The sequence below is a fragment of the Miniopterus natalensis genome, chromosome 17 (assembly GCF_054644295.1).
Source record: "Miniopterus natalensis isolate mMinNat1 chromosome 17, mMinNat1.hap1, whole genome shotgun sequence".
Taxonomy (NCBI): Eukaryota; Metazoa; Chordata; class Mammalia; order Chiroptera; family Miniopteridae; genus Miniopterus; species Miniopterus natalensis.
Window position 1 is genome coordinate 12,145,271 of NC_142097.1, and position 24,541 is coordinate 12,169,811.

A 24,541-nucleotide genomic window follows, 5' to 3' on the forward strand; every position below is an offset into this window, starting at 1 on the left:
GGCTGACGCTTCTTGAGCCAGACCTTGGACCAGATGGTGCCCAAGAGGAAGGAGTTGGGGACAAAGCTGAACTGGATCAGTCCCTGCCCCCGGGGTGCCAGCCTTGAGGCCCAGTCCTGTACCAACCCTGCACAGAGCACAGGACAAACAAGAAGTGCAGCCTGACCCCTGGACTAAATGTCATATTCCCCAAACCCCCTAGGTGTGGACGGCACCTCCCAGAGGCAGACACTCTGTAGGCCGGGGGGCCAGGGGCCTTCCTGGGGGGGGGGGGGGAGCTATGCCTAAAGAAAGGGTGAGCAGGGTTGGCCAGGCTGAGGCAGGGTGGGAAGGGGACAGACACAGGTCAAAGCAATCAGGCCACTTCCAGGAGAAGCTGAGTCTAGAACTTTCTCCTTCAGAGTAAGAAGTCTGGCTCATCAGAGCAAGAGAGGGGACATGGGTGTCTACTGTGACAGCCATAGTCCTGAGGTGCTCAAGTGACACCTGCCAATTCCCAGACCTCCAGGGAGCCACAGGTGCCTCTGAACGGGCCAAGGTCGGGTGCCCCACGCTGGACCTGCCTCCCATGACTGTGGCCACAGTTTCGTGCCCAGCCCTGTGAGGCTGCACCGGAAATCATGGCCTGGCCTGCCTGCGGGACTCAAGCAGCCTGTGCCTCAGGAGGGGGGCTGAGGGGAAAGTGCTTGGCGGCTTGGCTGCAGCTCATCCAGGTGGACCCATCTCTTCTGTCTCTGTCACACAGTCACACACACACAGCCTCTCTACACACACAGCTTCTCACACACAACCTTACACACACACACACACACACACACACACACAGCCTCTCACACATGACCTCACACACACACAGCCTCACACGCATACACACACAAAACCTTACCACACACATCTAGACGATACTTCATGTCTTCTCAGTCCTGGCCTGGGGTCCCAGGTGTCCACACACAGGACGTAGAGTGTGAGATGCATAGAGTCTGTGTGTGGCTCCCACAGGCTGTTGACTCTAAAGGCTCTTCCTCTCTGCCTTCCTCCAAGAGCTGGCCTTCCTCCTCTCTGTCCCACTCCTAGAACTGGTTCAAACCCAGCTCTGCCACTTATCAATTGGTGACCTTAGTAAATGTCACTATCCACCACCCTGTGCCTCAGTTCACTCCTCTGTAAAATGGGAGTTAAAATAGTACTTACATAGGGTTGCTATGAGGATTAAATGAATGCATATTTGGAAAAGGTCTAGAATAATGCCTGGCACTCAGTGCTACAAGAGCGTTTGTTAAATAACATAAATAATCATGATTATCCAAGGGCCTTTCTTTCCTATGTGAAAACTCCCAAGGGTGAGCCCCTCTCCTCCTGAGGCCTCTGGAATGAGAGCCCAGAGGGCCAAACAGGAATTGCCCCCTCTTCCTGAGGCTTGGGGCACCTGTCCTCTGATGCTCATGCGGTGCTCCTGGTACATGGCTGGTCTCCTCCCCCAGCATAGCCTCCTGGGGCTGTGTCTCATCTGCCCCCCAAATCTTGAGCTATGTCCCCAAATATCCTTTGCCTGTGCTCACGAGAGCATCTATCCCCAGACCGGGTCCAGACCTGCCTGCCCCACTAGGCTATGGGTTCCCCCAAGGCAGGCACTTGGTAAGAATCTTCTCCAGGCCCATAGCCTCTCCTCTCCCAGTCCAGAGATGGGCACAGAGAGAGCTATTGTTATACTCGGCATGGCCCAGCATGGGCTAGATCTCAGGAGGGCCCCCTCAGGGAAGTGTCCCATAAAGCAGGTCCTCAGGCCCCCTCTCTGGGTCAGTATGAGTGTGGGAATCAGGTGGATCCAGGACCAACCAACCCATGCTGAGGGGCTGTGGGGCCACCCAGGGAGGCCTGAGAGGCCCGGAGATGCTGCTTCCAGAAAAAGGCATTACTGAAGGAAACCAGTGCTGGTTGGGGGTTGGTTGCTATAGAAACACTTCCTAACTATCTCCCAAACTGCTGTGTGCGCCACTGATGAGCTTGTGTGCTAGGCTGCTTCAGGGGACATGCCAGGAGTCCCAGGAGGGCCTGTCTGCTGGGGTTCCCGGCACCTGAAGGCCATATGCTGAAGGACCCCACAGGAATCCAACTTCTGGGGCAATCAGGCAGCTCCATCAGTCCAGCAGTGGACTCAGGGATTGAGGCTGTGTCTCCAGGCTGCAGAATTATCCTGAGATTAGCCACAGTCGCAACCTTGAGCTGGCCACAGATCAAGGAACAATCATGATCACTGAACAAGCTGAGACCCAACTGCAGACCAGACCCCAATCTCAAACCAAACTATGAATCTAGTCACGGACCCTGCCGCAGATTCGGCAACCCACCAAGCAATGACTCCAGCTGCCAACTTCAGCCTGACCTGGGCCATAAACAGGACTAGGTGCCATCAAGGGACCGTATCCAATAACTTCAAGGGTGTTTTCACGGCCAGCACTAAAATCTGCACAGCCTTTCCCACCGCTGCCAGGGATCTGTGTGCAGCTTTCACTTCTTATTGTCTCCCCAACAGCCCAGCAAGGTCAGTACAGACAAGGGCCATGATCCCTGCTTGCAGATGAGAAAAGGGAACCTCCGAGGAGATAGCTGACCTGCCCGCTGTCAGCTCCTTGTTCCCGGGGGTGGGCTGATTGGGACTAGGATCCTGGTTTCCCAGCAGGACATAGTTGGCCAAATCAGTTGCTTTGGGAAAGATGTGCTTTTTGAAGACCTGCTGGTATCTCATAAATATGCCATTTAAATACCCGTTAATTACCTTATTTAGGAACTAATTAGTGATTAATAGCTTTGGCTATCTATTGTACTTTCATTTGCTCTGCCAATTCAGCTCCTAACAGTTCTGAGTTACTTGGAACAATTCTCCCAAGCCCCAGATGTCCCCCTCTGTCCCTCCAGATTCGTGCTCCATAAGGAAGAAACTTTCTCCTCCCTCTAAAGGGAGCTCCCACAGCATCTGCCACTGATGACTCTGCCACCGGCAGGCTCCTCAGGAGGGCAGTTGGGAGCAGGGAGAGCCCCAAAAAGGGAAAAGAGGGTCCCCCCAGCATCCACAGGAAGGCACTCCTTCCAATCATCCCAGGACCCCATGGGAAGTGGGGAACAGAGGCTAGGGACCCAGGCACCCAACCAGGGTATGGGAAGGCCAGGGCGGGGTCACAGATTCCAGCCGCTTTCAGGGACCCCCACCTCAATGATTGAGCCAGCTTTCTGGTAAGGGTACCAAAGGCCGCCATGAGCCTGAATCAAGCAGCTGGAGAGCAGCCCCTCCCCCAACAAGGACCTAGGTGACTCCCCAGGGGCCATTCCTACCACCTGCCACTCCAGGCTGCTATTAAGCAAAGATGGGACCTCAGGTGGCCTCTGCCCCCAAGCTCTCCATTTGGTGCCAAATCGCAGCGTGAAGAATTGAGCCCTGCCAGCCAGGACCCCAGATGCGGGGCCACATATGCTCTCATGACTGCTTCAGATTACACTGTACAGAAGGAAACAAACAGGCAGCGAGGGATAAACACCAGCCCCAGCCCCCCCACTGGGCAGTAACAGGAGAGCTGAAAATAGCTGTTTTTACCAGGAGGGATGAGTCCAAGGTTGCTCAGCTGGGACCAGCCTCACGGGAGGCAAGAGGTGGGAAGTGGGGGTGGGGAAACGAGAAGGAAGCCACTGGAGGGTAGTGATCTGAACCACTCTGGAGCGGTCCAGGAAAGGTCAGAGGTGTGTGAGTGATGGGTGGCCCAAACACTCCAAACCCGGCAAAGCAGACTCCTAGAAGAGCTGCAGCCCTGAGAGCTCCCCGTTGGGTCCCGCACACCTAGGTCTCTGCCCCTCGGAGGAGTGCGGTCAGGAGCACGGGGCGGGTGTGCTCAGCAAACACCGAGAGCCAAGCAAACAAGGCCTCCGCAGCAGACGCCCAGAAGAGGTCTCTCATCAGCTCCGCCAGAACTCGGGCCCCTCCCAGACAGAGCCCGGCGTTGCTATTTTTGCTTCCAACCCTTGTTTGGCATCCCTGGCTAACAGTCGGCTACTTCCCCTCCCTCCAGAATAACGGGTCATCTGGGAGGGAGGAACACCTCCTCGCTGGCCTCCCTGCCCCAGGTCTGCAAATAAACAGGCCAACCGGCCCAGAAGATGAGGCCCCAGGCCCTCTGGCACCTTCCCTTGGCAGAGCACCAGCTCCACGCTCTCCTGCTCACCAGCCCTGGAGGTCAACCCTACCAAGCCACCTAGGGAGACAGCTTAACACCCAAGAACTCTGGTTCCCAGATGCACAGGCACCTGCTCCCTGCCAGCCCTGGCCTCACTCCCCACGGCCACAAAACTTTCCCTCAGGGTCCTGAATTCACCCCCACAGGCAGGCCATAGCCCAAGCCCCTACATGCCACCCCCAGTCTTGAGCCAAGCCCTGATGTGGCCACACAGGCTCTTAGCCTGGCCCCAGCCTGAGGCAGGGCCCCATCCCCAAGTGAACCTCACAAATGCAGCCCTGGAGAGAGCCCCGAGGAAGCAGGGTGGGGTCCGCTGCAGGGACCCAGCTCCTACCCAGAGCCACTGACAGGCAGGAGGCTCCCCCTCTTCTCCACCCTCTCCACACCTGAACTCCAAGGGGGCTGGTAGCCACACAGCTGTGCAGGCCGCAGGCAGACGTGGGGGCCCTGGAGGTGGCATTACCTCCTCAGTGACTCACTAAGGCTCCTATTCCTTTGTGAAAGGGGGTGTAATTTAGCATTTCTTTCTCCTTAGAAAACAAGAATTTTAAAAGCAAGAGTGTAGAGAGATTTGAGGGAGTGGGTGGGGAGCTCAGATCTCATTTGATTTCCAAAATCATTGTTATGCATTCTCTCCTGCCCCTTCCTACCCCCAGCCCTTCCCCTGGGGCCTCTGGCCACCCCCCTTCCCCATGGCTCCTGGCTGGAGATCTAGTAATAGGCTGGGGCCTGGGCTCCCCAGGAGGCAGGTGCTCTCTATGTCCCAGTCCTCAGCAACCTAATTGTTCCCCCATCCCCACAACCCTTCTGGGAGGGTCTTGAGGGGTAAGAGAGGGGAGGACAGGGTCCCCTTGAGGCACAGTAAAGCCGGCAGGGAGGGAATTGGAAAAAGAAGGAGCGGTGTTAGAGCTGGAGCTGACTTAAAGCTCATTCTTACCCCCAGCTCTTCCCTTCCCCTTCCCCTTTTACAGATGAGGAAACTGGGGCCCAGAGGAGTAGTTCAAGGTTGCGACTAGTGACAGAGCCAGGTCTCTTCTCTGTTACACAATTTAACTCTTAGAAATGCTGACTCCCAGAATAGAAGAGACCCAAGTGCTGATTCCAGCTCTGCCTCTAACTTTATGTGTGATTCCAGACCCACACACTTAACATTTCTGGGCCTCAGTTTTCTTATCCATAAAGTGGGAATAATATCAGCCCTACCTCAAAGAGATCCTGTCAATCCATTAGACAGGAAAACCTGTTGAGGACCACTGCCAAAAAATGAGCCAGATTGTTCTCAGGATGCTAATTTCTGACCTGGTCCTCCCTCTCACAAGCCTGGAATCTCAGAGAATTCCTGGGAGGCAGTCGGGTCCTACCAGGAAGTCCCTCATCCTCAAAGCCTCACTGGTCTCTGGGAGTTCACACCCTCTGTCCTTGAAGACACCAGACCTCAGAGAAGAACCCGTTGCCTTTCTGGCCTAGGTCTCCCACCCTGCACAATGAACAGGTAGGACTGAAGACCTCCTGGAGGCCTCTTTCAGCAATGAGCTATCACAATATAATAAGGTATACAAGAAAACCTCACACCTTCCAACAAGTGGGACACAGACATGGTCCCAACAAGGGGAATCTAGCTATGTCCTCACTCTGCTTGCTCTACTGGCCTCCCAAACACCAGCTGGCCACAGGGGTCTCCAGCAGGGACAGGGGATTCTGGGCTCAGGGTCACAGGTTTGAGGTGGGGCTTCTGTTTGAGCTGCACTGTGTTTGACTCATGTAACCACAGAGCTAAGAGGCAGCAAAGGGTCTCAAGCTGGGGCCTGCTGGGGCCTGCCAGGTCTGCTGTGACAAGTAACTCAGCCGAAGAACAAAGACCTGCCCAAGCTCTAAGAGCTCCCCGGTTTGCAAGGACGTCCACAAAGGCTTCCTGGAGGCAGAGCTTTAGGATGGCCTTGAGTCAGGACATGGGCATCTGATTGGGCCCTAGCCTTCCCCCTGGGCACCTGAGAAGGTGAATTTGCAATCTCCTTGCAGGACATGATGCCCTTCCCAAGATGCATCCCAAAGCAACATTGATACCATGAGCCTGTGGCTTTCTCAAGAGTCCTGCCTCAATCCCCTGGCACCTATGCAGCATCTTAAGAATCCCAGTGCTGGTCCCTTCCCCTAGCTTCCAAACATCCCCTCCTCTGAGACATTGGGTTATTCGCCCCTCCCCTCTGAAAGCCAAGGAGCAGGGGGCCTGGGAGGAGGTCTGGCTTTGGGATGGTGAGAAGACAGCTGACATCTGAGCAAGATCCAAACTGAGACTCCAGAAAGTCAGGTTTTAGGCCCAGCTCTGCCACCACCTTCTTGTATGACCTTAGTGTACCCCTGTTGACAAGGGCTTTGAAAATGGGTATCCAGAAGCGTCCTCCAGCTGTGCCACTGTCGGATCAGTATTTTATTGACTGGTATTACTGGGTTCAATATACTCCAGCCCATGGCTCCTTCCCTCAGAACAGAGGCCAACAGCTGGAAGCAAATAAACTGGTTCCTCCAGCCTGGAAGGCCCAGCCCTGCAGCCCCAGCCCAGCCTCTCCTGACGGTCCTGCCCCACCCAGCCTGAGAGGTTCTAAGACCCTCTTGGCTGCTCCTTCTATTCCTGCTTGGCCAGGGACCTCCCACTTGCCCTGCCCTGGGGCTGGCAGACACCCCTGCCAGCCTGCTGGGGTGTAGAGGGAGAGCTCCAGGGGTATAGAGAGGAAGGGCGGGGCAGTGTGCTGGCAGGAAGCAGAACAAACCTTCCCCAGGCTGGCAGATCCTCTCTCCACCCTCCCAGAAGCCCTCATGTAGCAGCCAAAGAGACGTGTAGAAACACCCAAATCTCACCGTTTTGCTCCCATCTTCAATGCTCCCCAGAGTTCCTTGCAACCTTCTGTGGCCCCCTAGCAACCTGCCATCCCAGACAGACAGATATCTGCACCCTTGGGCAGCTCCTGCCCACTCACCCCTTTCCCACCCAGCAGCAGTCCCTCCTCACTTACATCTGTCCCATTCCAAGCCCCACCTGGAAGCCTACTCCTCATCACCTTTCTGTCCAAATTCTGCTAGTCTCTGAGGTCCAACTCCTAGAGAAATCGGCCTTCTCCATTTCAAGCCCCCGCTGGCCTCCTCTGTCTGTACTGCACTGAGGCCTGCCCCTGGGTAGCTCCACTTCCTAAATGGACCTCCTAGGTCCTTCCCCACCCCAGCCCCCACCTCCCTACAGCAGCCCTTCATCCCCAAGGTAGGCCTCTCTCCCCCTTTGTCCACAGAGGGAGAGCTGCCTCAGGGCAAGAACAAGGGCTCTCCTCTTGTCTTTCCTCTCAAAACTGAACTCAGGCACCATATTGATCCTGTTCTGTATGACTGAACTCTCCCCAAAGATCTGGAACTGGTAATAGCCCATTTGGGATCCACCCTCCACGATGAATCCAATCCAGCCTGGGACCTGATTGTATGTTCTCTGGGACGTGCGACCTCTTGGCATGTGGAAGAGCATTCACTGCCTCCCTTCAGCCCACATCTGGCACAGTTGACACAGCCATGGCTGGCTGCTGAGCTGTGCGCTGCACGGGTCCAAGGATGCCATGCACCGACTACACTGTGATGACCCTGGAGTCAGGCACTACGGTGGCCCTGGGGACAAACCCCTATTTCTTCCCTCAGCAGGCGGTTTTTAGAGAGAACACATCACAAATCATGAAGCCGACCCCTCACTCACAGGCCAGGTTCCCACGGCCTCCATCCCTGGCCTTCCTTGGTTCTAATGTCGTCTGTCCCCAGAGTGAATGCCTGATCATTTCTAACCACCAGTCTGTTCATGCCAGGTAGATGGCCCTGAATAGCCATCCCTCTCTGGGTTACATCTCCCTTGGGCCTCATTTTCTCTAGCTGTAAAGAGAGGGACTTGGGCTCCGGCCTCCAAGGGCTCCCTCTGTTCTAATGCTCACCAGTGACTCCCATGCACAAAACTGGTGCTGTTTTCAATTCAGTAGGTTTAGGAGCCTAAAGAAAAGGAACATTTGCAAAATGCAAAGTGGCCTGGAAGAGCTGTGAAAGGAGTAATCCGATTGTGCTGGGGTCAATCCCAACAGGCTGCGTGGGGTGGCAGCTGAGCATGGGAGGGAAGAGCCTGGACAGTTTGATCCACAGAGGGGAGTCTGCTGCCCGGAGGGAAAGGGCCAAGCGTGAAATTGCAGCACAAAAGACAAACTGCTTGATGCTCAAATCAGGGCAATTTTTTTCACCTCTCGCCGGAACAAATTCCCATGGACTCTCAACCTAGGGACCAAAGGACCCACAGGCCAAGGCAGAGACAGCACCCCCATTCCAGGAGAGCAGTGACCTATCAGGGTAGTGATGGAGAAATCCCACCACTTAGAGCCCTAAGAGTCCAACAGAGCTGCTCTTTAGTCCAGGCTCTGCCCAGGCTCTCTGGGCCACCTTGAGGGAGCTACTACTGAGTATCTGTTTCCAGATATTTTTAAAGGGGGAAGAGTAACATTTCCTGTTTCCCAGGATCACCGTGCACATTGCTTGGTGCACAGTACAAGCAGCAAGTATTAACTGCTATTGTGCTGGCACTGCCCTGGCAGGTGATGGGTGCCTGGGTGAGCATGTACACGCACACACATGCCCACATAGAGCGGGAGCGGTAGGCGGACACACACCCTGTCCTGTGCCTTTGCGAGGAGGAGAGGTGGGTAAGGACCCAGCTCAGTGGGGGAAGGAGAGAGAGAGCCTTTTCCAGCCTCAATGGTGTCATCTCACCGTGCCTCCCCCAGGAGGGGAGGAGGGAGGGAAGTGAGAAAAGGGGTGTTTAAATGTGTTCCATACTTGCTGTGTCTCACACACAACCAGCCCCACCTCAACAGGGCTCCTCAGGGACAGAATGGGAATTCATGTATTCTCAGGCGCCCAAATCATCCACCCAGGTGGTATACAGGGGGGATGTGAACCCAGTCCAGGGTTCAGGGAAGCATTTGTGGGGCGGCAGTGGATTTACACACAGCAGAGTGGTGTTCACACCGAGGGCGTGTACCTGTGAATTCACACTCATTCCATCACTTTCATCACTTATGGGTGGAGTGGTGGGGTCCATGCCAGGCCAGTGCCTAGTCCCAACGGATGTCATGGCGCCTGCCAACGTCACAGGTTGGGTAGGAGTTCATGGCAGCTTAATTTACACATGCCAGCCTCACAAGCCCTGCGGGAGGCCAGGCTTGCTGCCCCCACTGTAGGGCCAGCCCTTTGGACTGTCCTCAACCCGAGCCTCCCACGGCACCAGCGGGCCCACCGTGTGCCAACGGGGGCCGAGTCTGGTCCGCGTCCTGATCCCCAGCGCCCAGCTGGGGACCTGGCACGGAGCAGGTGCTGGTGAATGAGCGTCTGGCTGAATGAATGAACGAACGACTAACGCCCACTTCCTCACACCGCAGGCTCCACCGCCAGTCGGAGGGAGGACCCCGCCCACGGGACCCCAAAGAGGCTGCACCTTCAGACCTCCGCACCTGAGGCTCTGCCTCCCCGGGGCGGGGCGGGGCGGGGCGGGGCGGGACGGTCACCCGGGGCTGCGGCGGGAGCACCCCTCCTCGCCAAGAGGAAATCTCCGTCTCCCGGCTGAGCTGGGGGCGGGGGCGGGGGGCGCTGTCGCGTCCTGGATGGAGCCGGCGGCGGGGCTTGGGGGCGCGTCCTGCTTGGGGAGCGTGGGATGGAGCGGCGGCCGCGGGACAGACCCTTCGGTCCCCGAGCCCGGGGCTGCCCAGGTCCTCCGGAGGGCGGTGAGTGCTCCCACAGCCCGACAGGACCGGGGCGCCGCAGCCCTGGCCCTTTCCAGCGGGGCCGTGGCCAGGGGGACGCGGTGTCCCACCAGGTGACTGTGGCACAGCAAGGACGCGGGGCGCGCGGAGCCCCCTCCGGCCTCGCCGCCGCCCCCTGCGGCCCCCGCGAACCTCCGCCCACCTGCGCGAGGGGCGCACCTGGGCCGGCGGCCCCCCTCGGGCAGCGCGGGTCCCTCCCCCGAGCCGCCGGCCCTGCCCTCCCGCGCCCGCGCCCGCGCCCGCGCGCCCTCACCTGCACGGCCCGCCTTGGCCATGTCCCGGGCGGCGGGCTCCGGCCGAGCTGCCCCGCTCCTCGCGGCTCCCGGGCTCGGCCCCGGCTCCGAGCCGCCTGCGGCCCGAGTGGACTCCGAGCGCCGCGCCCCGCGCCCCCACCCCGCGCGCGCGGCAGCCGCCACCGCAGCCGCCGCCGCCTCACCGCTCCCTCCCGCTCCCTTAAAGGCGCCGAGCGGCCGCCGCGCCGCCCCCCCCCCCCCCCCCCCCGAGCCGCCAGGGAGGGACTGACGGAGGAAGGCGCCCCACCCGCCCCCGCGGGCCCGCACCCGCCCGCGCCGCGGCCGCCGCTCCCGCCCGCTCGGCCCGGCCCGCGGGGCCACCGCAGCGCGCGGGCGCGAAGGACGGCGACCGAGACCCGGCGGGCGCGGAGACGGCGCGAGAGGCGCGGGATGCTGCGGTCCGGGCGGGGGCGCGGCGGGGTCTGCGGGTCAGGGGCGCTGAGCCGCTGAGACACGGCGCCGGAGACACCACCCCGGGGCTGACCCGCCGGCGGGGGAGAAATTAAGATAAAAATTCAGAGCCTAGAAACACAGAGCCTGGCACCCGGAGTGTCACTGAGCCAGCAGAGATGAGGGGAGAGGAAGGAAGAAGGGGCCCAGGGAGGCCCCCAGGAAGCCGAGGAGGAGGTGGGTCCAGAGATCAGCAACAAGAGATGGGCCCCTGCATCGTGCTCACTCCAGAACTTGGATCATTTCTAGGGTCTGACCGAGGCTCAGAAGGGAAGGGATTCCTATGCCCTTACCTCTAAAGGAACAAGTACAACATAGGCAGATCCCCCCGGGACTCCTGGCTGGAGCAGAGTTTGGGGAGGCCAGGAACCCAGCTGTGAGCACCCCCCGCCCCCATCTCCCACACCTGGGCTTCCCACAGTTTGGTGAACAGGCCTGGTAGAGGCTGGGGGTATTTGGGTTGTGGCTTCTGCAGCCAGGAATCCACAGTCCAGCCCCAGCAAGGGGCAGAAGTTGGCCAGCTGTTCCGGTGGGGCCTGGGTGGTAGCCAGGTGCAGATCCCAGGGGAGAGCAGTCCTCTCCCTGGTCAGGGCCAGACCAGGTCTGTGGGCCCAACAGATGTCTGACCAGCCTTTGGCAGCTCCCAGCGTCCCCCAGGCCAGAAGCCTGGCTCCCTGCTGCTGGGAAGGGGTAGTGGGTAGTTGACTCCTCAAATGACTTTTCTTCCCCACTCTACTTCCTTCTGAGGAATTGGTAATGGTTAAAGCCCAGTTACAATCTGCAGCCAGTTACCCTCCCAACCCTGTCCCACCCCCAACCTTCCCAGGAAAATCAGATAATTCCATCCTTGGGCTAGCCGTGGCCCTGATTCGAGGGTTCCTTCATCCCCTCTATGGAAACTGGGCACACATGGAGCACAAAGGAGCCTCGATGGGCATTTAGTCCAGCACCCCCTCTAGGGCTCTGACCACCCACAAACTCCCCACCAAGTGGCCCTTCAGCTCTTGGCTGATTACATCCAAGGACAGGGAACTCAGTACCTCAAGCGAGAGTTCTTCCGTCTTTGGGTGGTGCCGATCGTGAGAATGTTTTCCCTCATTTGAGCTGAATTCTGTGTCTTTTATGACCCACCTAGGAGTCTTTCTGATGCCTCACCCAACAAACCCAAAGCTCCCCAAGGGCCCTGTCCAAAAGCCCTAGCATGGCTTTACCAATCATTCTGGTAGTACTGAAAGTCCCACATCCCAGGAAACCCTTCAGTCCCAAGAGCTCTGGATCCCAGAACCAGACAGCAGTGTTGACCCGAGCAGACAGAATTTCGGAAGCTCCGAGGTAGGGGGAAGGCAAAGCTGATCTCCAGTGTGTGCCTTGGTCACCAGCTGAGAGAGCAGCCTTTCCCCAGTACTGGGGTGAGGTGGGGAAGGGAATAGCAATGAATACTTACTGGACAAGCAGGGTGCCCGGGGCTAACCCTCAGGTGCTCTCTGAGGTCTATTGTATCATCCCCAGTTTACACCTAAGGAAATGGACTCTGAGAAAGCTTGGTGCTCAAGGTGAAGCGGGAGTAGATTTCAGGCCTGTGCTTTGTCCTGCCCTGGCCCTTCCCTGCAGGTGGGGCACCATCAGAGGCCTGACTGCCTGGATAGTGTCCAGGTTTGGCTGCCTGGTCTGTGGGTGTGAGTGCTCACAGAGGAACAATATTGCTACTTCACAGGGGCCACACCTGGGTCTGAGCACCTCCCCGGACCCTTGGCTGGTGCAGCAATAGTGACCACAGTCTGGCAGGGGCCCTGCTATTTCCTGGCACCTCCGTGGGGGGGGGGGGGGAGTTGTGTGTATACACACACATGCACGCATTCACACATACACACACAGGCAAACGCATTCTGCTCAGGGAAGATGCACCCTAGGTGGGCACTGAGACCCCTCCCCACCACTCAATCCCCTCACCACAAACCCTTGGGAGAGGATGGGTAGAGCAGTTAAGGGGAGGTACTGAGTTGATGGGAATTGTGGAAGTCATCTAGCCAGACCCCTTCCACACCGTCATTTCTCAGATGGGAAGGCAATGGGCTAGAGATGGAGGGGACTTGCCACATGGCCACGGACTTCCAGGCTCAATCCACGGCTCCCCCTCTGTGAACCACCACAACCCTCACCCTGTTTGAAATGCAGTCCCCTTGCGCTGATCTAGAGTCTGACAGGGAATGTGGGGCCCTGGGCCCCCAAGCAGCTCCTGAATGTGCTGGCCATTACCAGCTGCTGAGGAAGTCTGGCCCTGCCTTCAGAGGGAGCTAACACTTCAGGGCTCGAGGCCATTAGATTAAGCCGTGGGAGTTAACTTCCTATGTCAGTAGAATTGCCCTTAATTGAAGAAAAGAATACCTAGCAATTTAGAGATGCTGACCTTGGCTGCCTGCAGGAGAGAGAAGCAGGAGCCAGCAGGTGTTTCTTGGGCCTCCCAGCTCTGTGACGAGAATGACAGTGTCAGGGTTCCAGACCAAATGCTATCTCCGGGACCTGCTGCCCAGGCCCTTTCCTCTGACCACAGTCTGTTCTGGCTCTGCTTCCAGAGTGGCCAACTGCTCCCAGGCCCAGCCAAGCATTACAGCTCTGAGAACTGGAACAAAAATGTGCAGTGGCCCGTGCTCCGGTTATCTGGGATGGTGTGTGCACAGATGTGGACAGATGGGAGGGCTCCAGGCAGGTGGTAGGAGCTGGCTGGGATGACTCCTCAACACGACGGACCCGAGGCCAGGATATTGCTCCTGGACAGGTGGAATCGAAGCATTTGGAAAGGTAAGTGACAGTCTTTAGGAGCCAACATGGCCCCATGGAATGCAGTCACGCCAGGCTACACTCCCTTCCTTTCTGGACACATTACAACAGGTGGAGTCTGGCATTGTCATGCTGGCTGGGCCTGGCATGGCTGCTGCCCAGCTCTCTGATACTGACCTTCTGAGCAGCATGGGAGTCAGAAGCAGGACAATAGAGGGTCAAGGGACTTATCCACTGCTGATGGAAGGAGGCCTGGGGCAGGACTTGGGCCAGGTCAAGCACTTCAGCAAAGGTGACCACGACAGAGAAGTTCTGCTTCCTCTGCCTAGGTCACATTGTTCTCTCTCACCAGAGCCAGGGGAGACGCCTCCCTCCCTGCAGTGTCTCTACTCTTCTTGGCCCCCTCCTCACTGGTTCTCACACTTTAAAGCCCCTTGGTTGGTGTCCACTGCCGAGGGGCCCACCTCCAATCACAAAAGCAGCCCCAGAAACAGATGCTTTTCTTTGGAACCTTCCAGAATAGCTAGCTCTGAGAGGAGCTGGTGTGTTCTCACCACTGTCGTGTTGCCCCAGACTGCCCCAGGGACACTGAGTGGCATGTGCCCTTCCATTGCCACAGCTGGTTCTTCTCTTCCTTGCCACCACTGGGGCGTATCTAGTCTGTGCTTCAACCTTCGGCCCCAAGAAGGGTTAGGACCCTGCCTGTCCCAATCCCCTCTGGGAAGAGCCCCTTCTCAGCAGTTATGTGGCCTCGCTCACCCTCGCAGTAGATGCAATAAAGGAGGTACTGGGTCACCAGGAGTATCATTTGTGGTCTCCTGCAGAGGCAGGAAGATTCCCTTAAGATCAACAAATAACCCCTAAGGAGATCCCCAGACCCTGTGTAAGGACCCTCAGCCAGGACAGACGCCCACCCAGCAGACCAAGCCGAAAGCTCTCCTTTACACAGACTGCGTTCCCACTCTGCGCCACGAGGGAAGGCCAGGAAATCCAGGCGGCATTCACGGGCCAATATCCTTGGTGTTTTCAAAAGATACTTGGAGACACCTTGCAGAACCTGTTAAACGGGGCCTCCTCAGACTTACTTGACTGTAGTCTGTTCTGTCTCTCCTCCAGAGTGGGCATCTGTTACTGCATTTATTACTTGACGCGGAGATGAGCTGAGGCCGTGCCCGGATTTCATTTCATCGATTGCCGTTCAGCTGGCTTCTCTCTTACCCAGTGGGATTTTGGGGAGAGGGTCCGGAGAGGCTGTGCGGTAGGTTTTTCAAGACAAAGGGTAGTTGAGTGGAAGCAGAAAGATACAGCAGCTGCTCTAAGGAGGGGGACCGTGGGGAACAAGCTGGTTAAAGAGGGAGGTTGTCCAAATAGTTCCTGCTGGGAAACAGAGTGGGCCGGCTCCTCCACTGCCCACAGCCGTCAGCGACAACTCACCTCCCCCTCCTCCTCCAGCTTCAGCTTCTGCCTTAAGAGCTGTGTGTTGCGTTTGTTTAATGTCAAGACTGTTGAGATTGGCCCCAAGCAAGCTCCGTTGTCTTCAAGTTATACTTAGACCAAACAAGAATTAGAAAGTAGGTGAAAAATCCAAAACTGTGCTGCAAAGGTAGCCCTGGCCTGTCCGCTACGCCCAGCCAGCCAGCCAGCAGCCGGGCTCCCTGGAGGAGGGAGGAGCGGTGCGGAGGCTCTCACCTCAGCCTCGGGCTCCCCTCTCCTGCCCCCCACACAGCGCTGTTTATTTATGACAGATTCCAGAACTCAGAAAGCCAAACACAGTTGTAGATGATGAGGCGCTAAAAAAGCAACAGATCAGCAGGGAAAATGGCCTGCGGCTCCCGATTGCTAATGCAACAGCGCGGACAGGGGCAGGAAATCATAGCCAGATTACGTAAACAGGTTGCGTAATAGAGGCTGGCTTTATCTGCGCCTAGTGTACCATCTACACCTGTCATGGCTCTTGTACACCTTGCCTCGGGCACTGCCTTCCCCTCCGGCTCCTCCTGCTCAGGCACCGTCCTTGCTCCAGATGCCAGGGAGCTTCCAGCTCTGGCCGCGCTGGCCGGGTACCGCGGAAACACGGGATATAGTATGGGAAGGCCCAGAGGATCATCCAGACCTAAAGCTTCTTTGTTTACTTTGTCTTAACCAGAGATGCACAGAACAGGATATAATGGCACTGGTGTCACTGTCCTGCGCCTCAGCTAAAGGCCTCCCACCAACCTAGGCAGTTAATGTGATTACAGCTCATCTTTTTTTTTTCTTTTAATGGCCCCTTCGGTTCACAGCTCCTCACTGCTACAAATGCTGCTGAACAAACATCCCCGGTGCTTCTCAGATCCCCACGGGAGGGATTCTCTGAGGCACACTCCCAGCACCAGGTTGCAGAGCTGTCAGAACATGCACCTTCCCCTGAGCAACGCATCGCCTAGTTGCTCTCAGGGAGGTTGCTCAGTGAGTGACGGATGGCAAGGCCAAGGCCCCAGCAGGGCAGCGATTCTGCCCTAGTTTAGGACCTGAGTGTTCTGACTTCCAGCCAGGGGTGCGCTGGCTCAGAACATTCCGTCGCCTCTCCCGGGGCTCTGGCAGCCTCCCACCGAGTCAGCCCTGCAGCTGCTGCCTCGCTGAGCCGGGACCTTGGCCTGGGATACAAATTCTCTCTCTCCTCCGTGTCCCAGCACAATGGTACCCCTGCAAACCTCCACAGCGGACAGTAGAGAGCAGAGGAGGTGGGAGGTCTGAGCTGCCGTCAGGCCTCCTGTACAACCACGGGAATGACCCCTGGCGGCCCCACTGCCCACGTGTGGTGAAAGTTCTGGCTACAGCCACCCCCCCCCCCTGCACTGCTCAGCTCTGTACTTGTTGATACAGATCTCACAGTGTGTTAGCCTTGATCCCCACAGAGGACCCCACACTGCTCAGGGCTCAGGAAGCTGTGGAGTAAATGCCAAGACAGAGTCCCTGGGGGAGGGACCCCTGAGGAAGGGTCATTCTGGCCTCCTGCCTCCAGACCTTGCTAAAACCCCGAGACCTCTTATGGAGAGGCTAGCTGGGAAGCTCTTCCTCAGGTCTGCTCTAGCCTCTCCTGTGATAATAACAAGACAATAACAATGACGACGATGACAGTGACAGATATTTGCTGAGTGACTACTGTGTGCCTGGAAGTGTTTTAAGTGCTTTTCATGTTTTACTTCTAGCAACATAACGAGGGAGGCATTATTGTGACCATTCCCATTTTAGAGATAAGGAAACTGAGGATCAGAGACCCTGGGTATCTTTCTCTCGGGCACACAGCCAATAAGTGGTGAAGCAAGTAAGCTAACCCAAGCCTTCTGACGCACAGGGCCCTGCCTTAAGCACCGGAGGGAGGACAGGAAAAATTAAGACGAAAACAAGACCCAGGAGACCCAGAAGTGAGGCTCTGCCACTCACTGCGGGTGCAGCCTCGAGCAATTCACCGCTTGCCCACACTCTGCACCGCCTTGCCAGCACTACACTCTCAAGTTGCCCAAAGCGTTTGCAGCTTGGCTAGGACCTGGGTTCCCAAAGCCCCGTGCAAGGTGCCATGGCAGGTAGAAAAGCAAAGTCCACAGGATTCCCCAGGGCACAGATGCTGCGCCTTGGCCCAGGAGAGGCCTCCCCAGGCCATCAACACCTCCCTCCTCCCAGCTGCCAACGCAACACCCCTCAGGCTGCTCTCCTGCGCTGCTCCACTATCTATTCACATTGGAATCTGAATGCTTATGGTCAGAATAACTAAAAGGCTGAATTTTACAAGGGTTTTGAAAGTGAATTGACTTCACTTATTAAAGATATACTAGATTATTTGCTAAGTATAAGGACACTCTGGGGACTCCAGGCATCGCAGCCTTTCAGGAAGAAAGATCCCTTTCGGAGCAGCTCCCGGTAAACCACGGTGGGAGACATCTCACCAGGCAGATGCCAATTAAATTACCTGCTGATCGCAATCCATCAACACATCCTGGCCCAGGAGGGCTGCAGGTGAGTAGAGAGGCAGCTCTAGAAATCCCCTCTGGTCATTTTATGTGAATCCCTTTCCAAAGACAGGAAAGCAGAGGGTTTAAGGTCAGTATTCCTGGGAAGCCTGGACTTTCAGTCCTGAAATGTAGGAAGGGAGGGACAGGCACACGGGTGCAGCGCCAAGCGCGGGATGGACAGGATGCTGGGCAGGGGGCAGGCGTTGTTCTTTGTTTTCAGATTCGAAGTCCCTGGGAGCGACTCCTAAGTGGGTGAGGGCTTCCTATGCCAGTGAGGAAGTTAAATAATTAGAAGTGGACCCAGCACCTCACTGTACAGAGAAAGAAGTGGAGCCCCAGGTACTGGGATCAAAAACAGGGTGTTGGTAGCACAGAATAGGCTGACTGTGGATCTCCAGGCTCCTGGCTCAGGGCTCCCTCCTCACCCCCTCCCCTGGACACGGAGGTGTAGGGAAGGCTCACTGGCTTGTGGCACCGGGTGCCTTCAACTCTTTTCTCCTGGTCCCTCCACCCCGCGCTGCCTTGAGAAGCAGTGACGTTGCTGGGGCATGGGCATCATTTGCTTGCAGAAATAAAGCAAGTTTCAGACACTGTGAGTGCAACAAGGATGCTCCCTGTTGTAACAGGCGCAGACTTGGGCTCTCTTAAGCAAAAAGGGAATTTAGTGGCAGGTGATTGGGGTCTCAGGGACTCCAAGGAGGCTGCAAGGATGGATTTGGAGAGCAGACAGGAGCTGAGGCAGCCCGAGAAGGCCAAGGCCCATAAAGCACAGCAGCTATCTTGTAGCAGAACGCTGGCCTGATGGCCACTCCCTTCACCACGACACCCCCACCACCAAGGGGTTCTAACGGAACCTCATCTTTGCACCATTTATTCCAGCCAGGCCTGAGTGGCCAAGCCTGGGACATGTGGGTGTGCCCAGCTTCTGGGAGTGGGAGAGGGGCCTCTGAGAGTCTTGCTGTGGGAGGTGGGCCCCTACATCCACAGGACTGTATTCTCAGGGCTCTGGGAGTGTCGTACACTTCCAAGGGCTAGACAGTTTTCATGGAAGTCTGCATCGTGAAATTGCAAGTTACTTAGTGCTGAGAGCTGTTTCATCTTAGAGACCCTGCAATCCTCCCAAAGCTCACTCCTGAATCCCTGCCGAAGTTAAGGGTTCCAGAGACCTCCAGGAAAGTGCCAGTATCTGCTGTTTAGGGATGTGAGCGAGGCACTTCTTAGTGCATCTGGGACTGGCATTGCTCCCCACATGAGGGTCCTGGGGCATCCCCTGCAGGAAACTTCCGGGAAGGGGCTAGATCATGGCACCAATACCTGAAGAGGCTTTTTAGTTGGGGCTGCCGCAAGCTGTATGGTTTTTAATGTTTCAACATTATGATATTTCACATTTGGGAAATAAGAACTGCTAAAGTTTTCAGACTTCAAATTCTATTTCAAGCTATAGAAAATAAAATTTAACAAAAGCCTGCTCAGCCTACGATACAGTAAACCTCAACTTGGGGAGGTTCATTTCTGCTCTCCTCCCCACACTGAGTTATTAGAAGTTCCTGGGGAGGGGGAAATTAGATTTTTCAGGGCTTCTTCACCTGGCATCCAGGCCTGCTGGACCAAGAAATGTGAGACCCCTACCACTGGATGTGAAGCTGCAAGCGTGTGTGCATATGAATATGTGTGCATGTACACATGTGTGTGTCACGTGCATATGTCTGTATACACGTGCATGGGTGTGCACACATGTACATGTTACATGTATGTGTCCATGTGCATGTGTGTATAGGGGTGTGTGTACATGTGTATGTGTGTATGCTTTCTGAGGAAAGGAGCCAGAACTTTTTCCATATTTTTAAAGAAATCTTGACCCTTCAAAATAGCAAGAACTATTTTCATCCATCCCTTTGTGTGGATGGGAAACAGGCCCCCTAAGTGTGCATGGGGAGTCTGGGGCTTGTCAGTGTCCAAAGCTGTGAACGATTATCTGAGTTAATTAAACGCTTTGGCAGAGCCAAGCCAGCATTCACGTCCCCTCCACAGCCAGGTGGCCTTCTGTCGCACATGCCACAGGTCACAGGGCTGCAGCCGGCTCCGCGTGGGTCTCGGCACCAGCGTGGAATGGGGGACTGGTCTGCCAGGCCTGGCTTCCCTGCAGAGCCAAGGACGGCAGGACCCACCCCGACAGCAAGCCTGAGGCCCCACAGCAGGCTCAGACTGTCCTCATGAAGCCCCCGCCGCCCAGGGATGTCTTCTAGACCCTAAAGAAAGCGCTGGCTGGAGAGCCACCTCGGCGCTGACACGCTGCCGAAGGCTGCCGGCTTCTCACTGGAAGGCCGGGGGAGATTCTGCAGGTCTCTGAAGGCTGCCAAGATGCCGCCGTCACACTGAGCAGATATAAAATCCATTACCAAGGGCTGCTAAGGCGCGGGGGCCGGCCTGGGGATGGTGCCCGGCGGGCCGAGGGGACAGCTGTGGCCCAGAGCCGGCGGGCTCGGCAGCCGGCGCCCAGCCGCTGGGGCCGGGATGTGCCCCTCCCGCAAGCACCGCCGCGACTCCCATTGTTCTCAATTCAATAGTGCGGGCAGCCGTCCCGCTTCTCATTCACCGTAAACGCGAGTCCCCGCGGACCTCTCGGCACATTTACTGTGAGGCTGGAATTTTTGACGGGCTGGATTTCAGAGGCGGGATTGATTACAGATGGAGCGCTTGGCAGGGACCTGGGGCTCCCCACAGGCTCCCCTATTTAGAAACAGAATAAAGATTAGGAAGCTGGAGCAGGGCAATCTGGGGCAAATCATGCTTTCAAGGGAAGGGAGGGGAGGGCTGGGAGAGGGAAAATCGGCTCATTCCCATTCAAGGACATCTCCAGCTGGACAAAAACCCTTGGTCGGGAGGAGTAATGAGCTGCAGAGACCAGGCTCGCTGCCGCAGCCGCTCGTCCTCGGGCCCCACGCTCTCCCTTTCACCTGCTCAGGGCGGAGGCGACGGTGTTTTCTCAGCTCTGCCTACACCCCCGCAGCACCTTAGCCTAATCGCATTATGTTCACACTCTTCCCCTTTCAAGACTTCCAGCCTCTTCTGTGCTGTTCCCTCTGCCTGGAGGGTCCTTCCCCTTCTTCTTTAATTAGCAGAGTTTCAATCATCTTTCAAGGTGTAACTCAAATGCCACCTCCTCCATGAAGGCCACCAAAACTGCAGTCCTCACTCAGTAAAAATCACAACCACAGGATTATGATTGCTTTCTGCTCCATTTCATTTTGGTTTTCATTCTGCCTTAGGAGGGTCTGTTACTTAATGATCTCTGCATTTTCATAGCATGTCGTGAACCTAAAATAAATGTTGGTGCAAACTGAAGTGTGTCTTATTGTCTTATTGCCCAGTCTTAAGGAGACATGCTACTTTATACAGTGTGCTCGGGCAGCTTTGCCGCTCCAGCATTCACTCCATCTGTTTCAGGTAACAGGGCCTGATTTTCCAAGCTCAGTCTACACAATTGAGGTGCTACTGATCTAACCTTCTTATCAGGTGTGGACGTGTCTCAGGTCTGACCAGTCAGAGCACAGGGATTAGATGGGGGACTGGCTTGTTGCCTGAATTGAGCCAATAAGACCAAAGAGCAGTCACCCAGTGGCATCGGCTGGCCCTCCTGGGAGTGAGGGGCTTCTTTCTGCTGCGGTTGCTTAAATGTAACACTGTCAGGTGGGGCTGCAGGGCCCGGTGGGCCACCACGTGGGGAGGGGCTGCCAGAGAATAATACCTTTAGGAGACGGGGGGAAACTAGACTGCAGGGCTGGGGACACTGGCTTTACCACCAAGGCTGGTACAGATGGAGCAGAAGGCCATCTGCAAAATGGCACTGGGCAGGCCCAGCAGGCCCAGGTACCACCCAAACAAGGGTTGGTACGAGCATGCCCAATTCAGCACATGGCCCTGCACAGGAGGCAAGGACACAGGTGAGCCTCCTAAGGGTGTGTGGCTGTGCCATCAAGGTGGGGCTCCAGCCCCTGGCAGGAGGAAGAGCCTGGCAAGCAGCAGGCTGGATGCCAAGGCCCAGGGAGGCCACTGCGAAGATCAAAATACGTAGTCAGGCGTGGTGATACCACTTTCTAGTTGGGAAAATTCCCATCTCACTTGGCTTCAGTTTCATCAGTTTCATCTATAGAATGGGTTAATAATCTCTATTTCGGTGTTAGTGTGAAAATCAAATGAGATCACATCAATAAAGCACTCATAATGGATTATTGTCACTCCGTGGGCTAGCTTCTGGGCAGGGCTCGGCCCTAGCAGGAACGAAGGGAACGAGGGCAGCAGATGATGGGAGGGCATGGAAACTGAGGCAGCAGCTTGGCTCTGGGCTGCTGTGCCGCTGTGCCGGGCTCTGTTAGGAAGGTAGAAAGTTCATCTTAGTCAACTTTGTATGCCCAGAACAAAGCACAGTACTTGGCACAGAGCAGGACAATAGTAAATATTTTAAAATGGAGATTGGACTTATGGTTGATACCTGCTAAGATTTTCTAGACCATCTAAGAATCAGCTACTTAAGAGAAAGACAAACTTGTGTCACAGAATGGAAAAGACACTTGGTTTGAAGTCAAAAGATGCAGATTGCGTTTTGGGTCTGTCTCTGCGTGTCTGTGTGGTCCCCGAGCAAGTCTCTTAATTTCTGCAGGGCTCAATTTCTTCACCTGTGATATGGGGCTATTAATACTTTGTCTGCCCGCTCCACAGGATGTGGCCCAGCTTCGAAAGTCTTGGTGGCACCGGGTGCCCCAGAGTGAGCTTGCAGGAGCACCATCCATGATGTGGTTATCTGAGGCGGCCCCGGCAGACCAGCTGCGGTGGGGAACCAGATGCGGTTTGTTGGCAGGGCAGCCAGTGGCATGGCTAGGAAGTGTTGCCAAGTGTTTGGCTTGAAGGGCAAGGCAAGGAGAGACGGGATTATAAGCAGGAGAGAACATAACAGGGAGAAGACAAGAAAAGCACTTGAGAACTAAGGCTGTGAGAACAAGCCACAGGGTTCCCTCCGACGAGGTGCTCAGTGATAAATTCCGTAGTTAACATTTAGTGAGCGCTTACTCTCCGCCAGGTGCAATTCTAGGAGTTTGCATGGGTTATTTCCCTTACTATGCACAATAACCCTGGGAGGGCACTACTGTGACTACCCCTTTCACAGATTAGGAAACTGAAGCATAGAGGTAACTCATGGCTCATGTTCTTCTTAATCAGGCCGAGCTACTGCTAGTACACAAAGCAGGGTGGCTACAATGACCTAAAGAGAGAAGAGAATATATTCAAAGGCATTTTTTAAATTTAAAGTGCTCAGTAGATGTGGGATGGTGTTGTTTACCTAGCCTCTCTTGGTCTCTAGGTAACTCTCCAAGAACAGTGTGTTGAACAATTGGGGTCAAGGAGAATCAACTCTCCTTCTGGGCCTGGCCCTGGAGATTGGACTCATTCCCAGAAGTTCTCGAGGGGCCGTAAAGGACAGTGGCTGCACAGGTCCTGGTGCCAGCGTCATCTCCCAGCTCTCTGCACTGCAGCCTCCTGAGCGCTCTCAAGGATCCATATCTGTTGGCAGCTTCCTGAGTCAAATTCAGCCCAGGCTTAGGGAACCCTGGGGCTGTGGGGAAGATGGCAGAGCCCATACATCTGGGATCTGAATGTTCCAGCCACCTGACCACAGCATTTCAGAGCCAGAGTCTCCCTGGACTTCTCCCATTCCCAGGAGAGTTGCCAGGCATGCACAGAGCCAGACTCAGGTCCTGAGGGCCCACCCGGTGGGTGGCAGCAATGTGCACTGGCCTCTCAGCACAGGCTGAGCAACCTCCTGCAGGATCTGCAGCCCAGGAGCGGGAGGGCTTAGGCTGCCCCCACCAAGACCAAGCACAGACAGAGGAAGGATGCGTGGGACAGACTCTAGGGAGCCTCACAGAGCAGAAGGGAAACACGTGACTAGGTCCCAGGAGGCAGACAGTGAGGAACGCTGGGCTGGGCGAGGGAGTAAAGCTATCCCAAGAGAGGGAGCAGAAGAGGGCAGGGTGGAGGGATGCAATGAAATCAAAGGGCCACAGCGCCTGGGGACGCAAAGGCTGTGACAGGAGGGAGGCCCAGCAGCATCTGGGTGATGATTGGCTCCCAGGGGCACACTTACGGTTGGGTGCTGAGAGGGGGAGTTAAAGTGAGCAGCTTTGTTGTATGAATGCTGAAGAAACTGCTAGACTGTTAAAGGTTTTCTACAAAGGATTTTAAGGTAGTGGAATGGGCAGAGGGAGAGACCCAGGGGTCTCATGGGGAGTGAAGAACATCAGCAGGGATGGCATATATGGATGGCTTGGACGTCCCAAGGGGAAAGGCCACTCTTCGAGGATACAGTGGTCAGGGAGAGACAATGGAGGCCGAGAGAGATGGATGCCTTCTCTTGGCCCCCCAGAGGATGGGAGGGAGCAGCCCCATGGCACAGTCTGCAGAGAGCCAGGCCTCAGGGAAGGGTGGAAGCAAAGGTGTTATTTATTTCAGGGCAGCAGGACATGGCAGGAGCCTATCCTCCGATACATCTGCTGGGGTGCTGGGCTGGGGTGGCCATGGTGGCAGGAATGGACAGATGGACTCATCTGCGGGCCACGGCAAAGTCAGGTAGGATCAATGGAGAGCCAGCCAGAAAAAGTTGGGAGTGGCAGCAGGTTTGGTTCAAGAAAAATGCATGAGGGTTACTACCAGGAAGAGCAGTAGATAAAGGGGGTTCATCCAGGAGGGTGCGTGGTCTTGGGGTCCTCATTCCAGGCTGAGAGTGAGGAGCCACACCTCAGGCCCTATGAACACTGGTGAGAGAGAGCAGGGCCGTGTCACAGGAACAGGGCCCTGGGCAGGCTGGACAGCCAGTGTGAGGGGAAAGCCCTCCCAGGGCCCACTGATAGTCTGCGATAGTCTGGCTATCAGAGCGTGAGCTCCGGGTCAGCGTGGGATCCACGCTGATGGATTAGTTGACT

General features: G+C 56.1%; 1 protein-coding gene across 1 annotated transcript in view; it reads right to left on the minus strand.

Moving 5' to 3' along the window:
- PITPNM3 (PITPNM family member 3) overlaps positions 1-10,326 on the minus strand; it is an 84,685-nt gene extending 74,359 nt beyond the window's left edge. The window contains exon 1 of the mRNA XM_087826478.1: positions 10,305-10,326. Coding sequence (XP_087682604.1) covers positions 10,305-10,326 — 22 coding nt within the window. The remainder of the gene's footprint in view (positions 1-10,304) is intronic.
- Between the last annotated feature and the right edge of the window lie 14,215 nt (positions 10,327-24,541).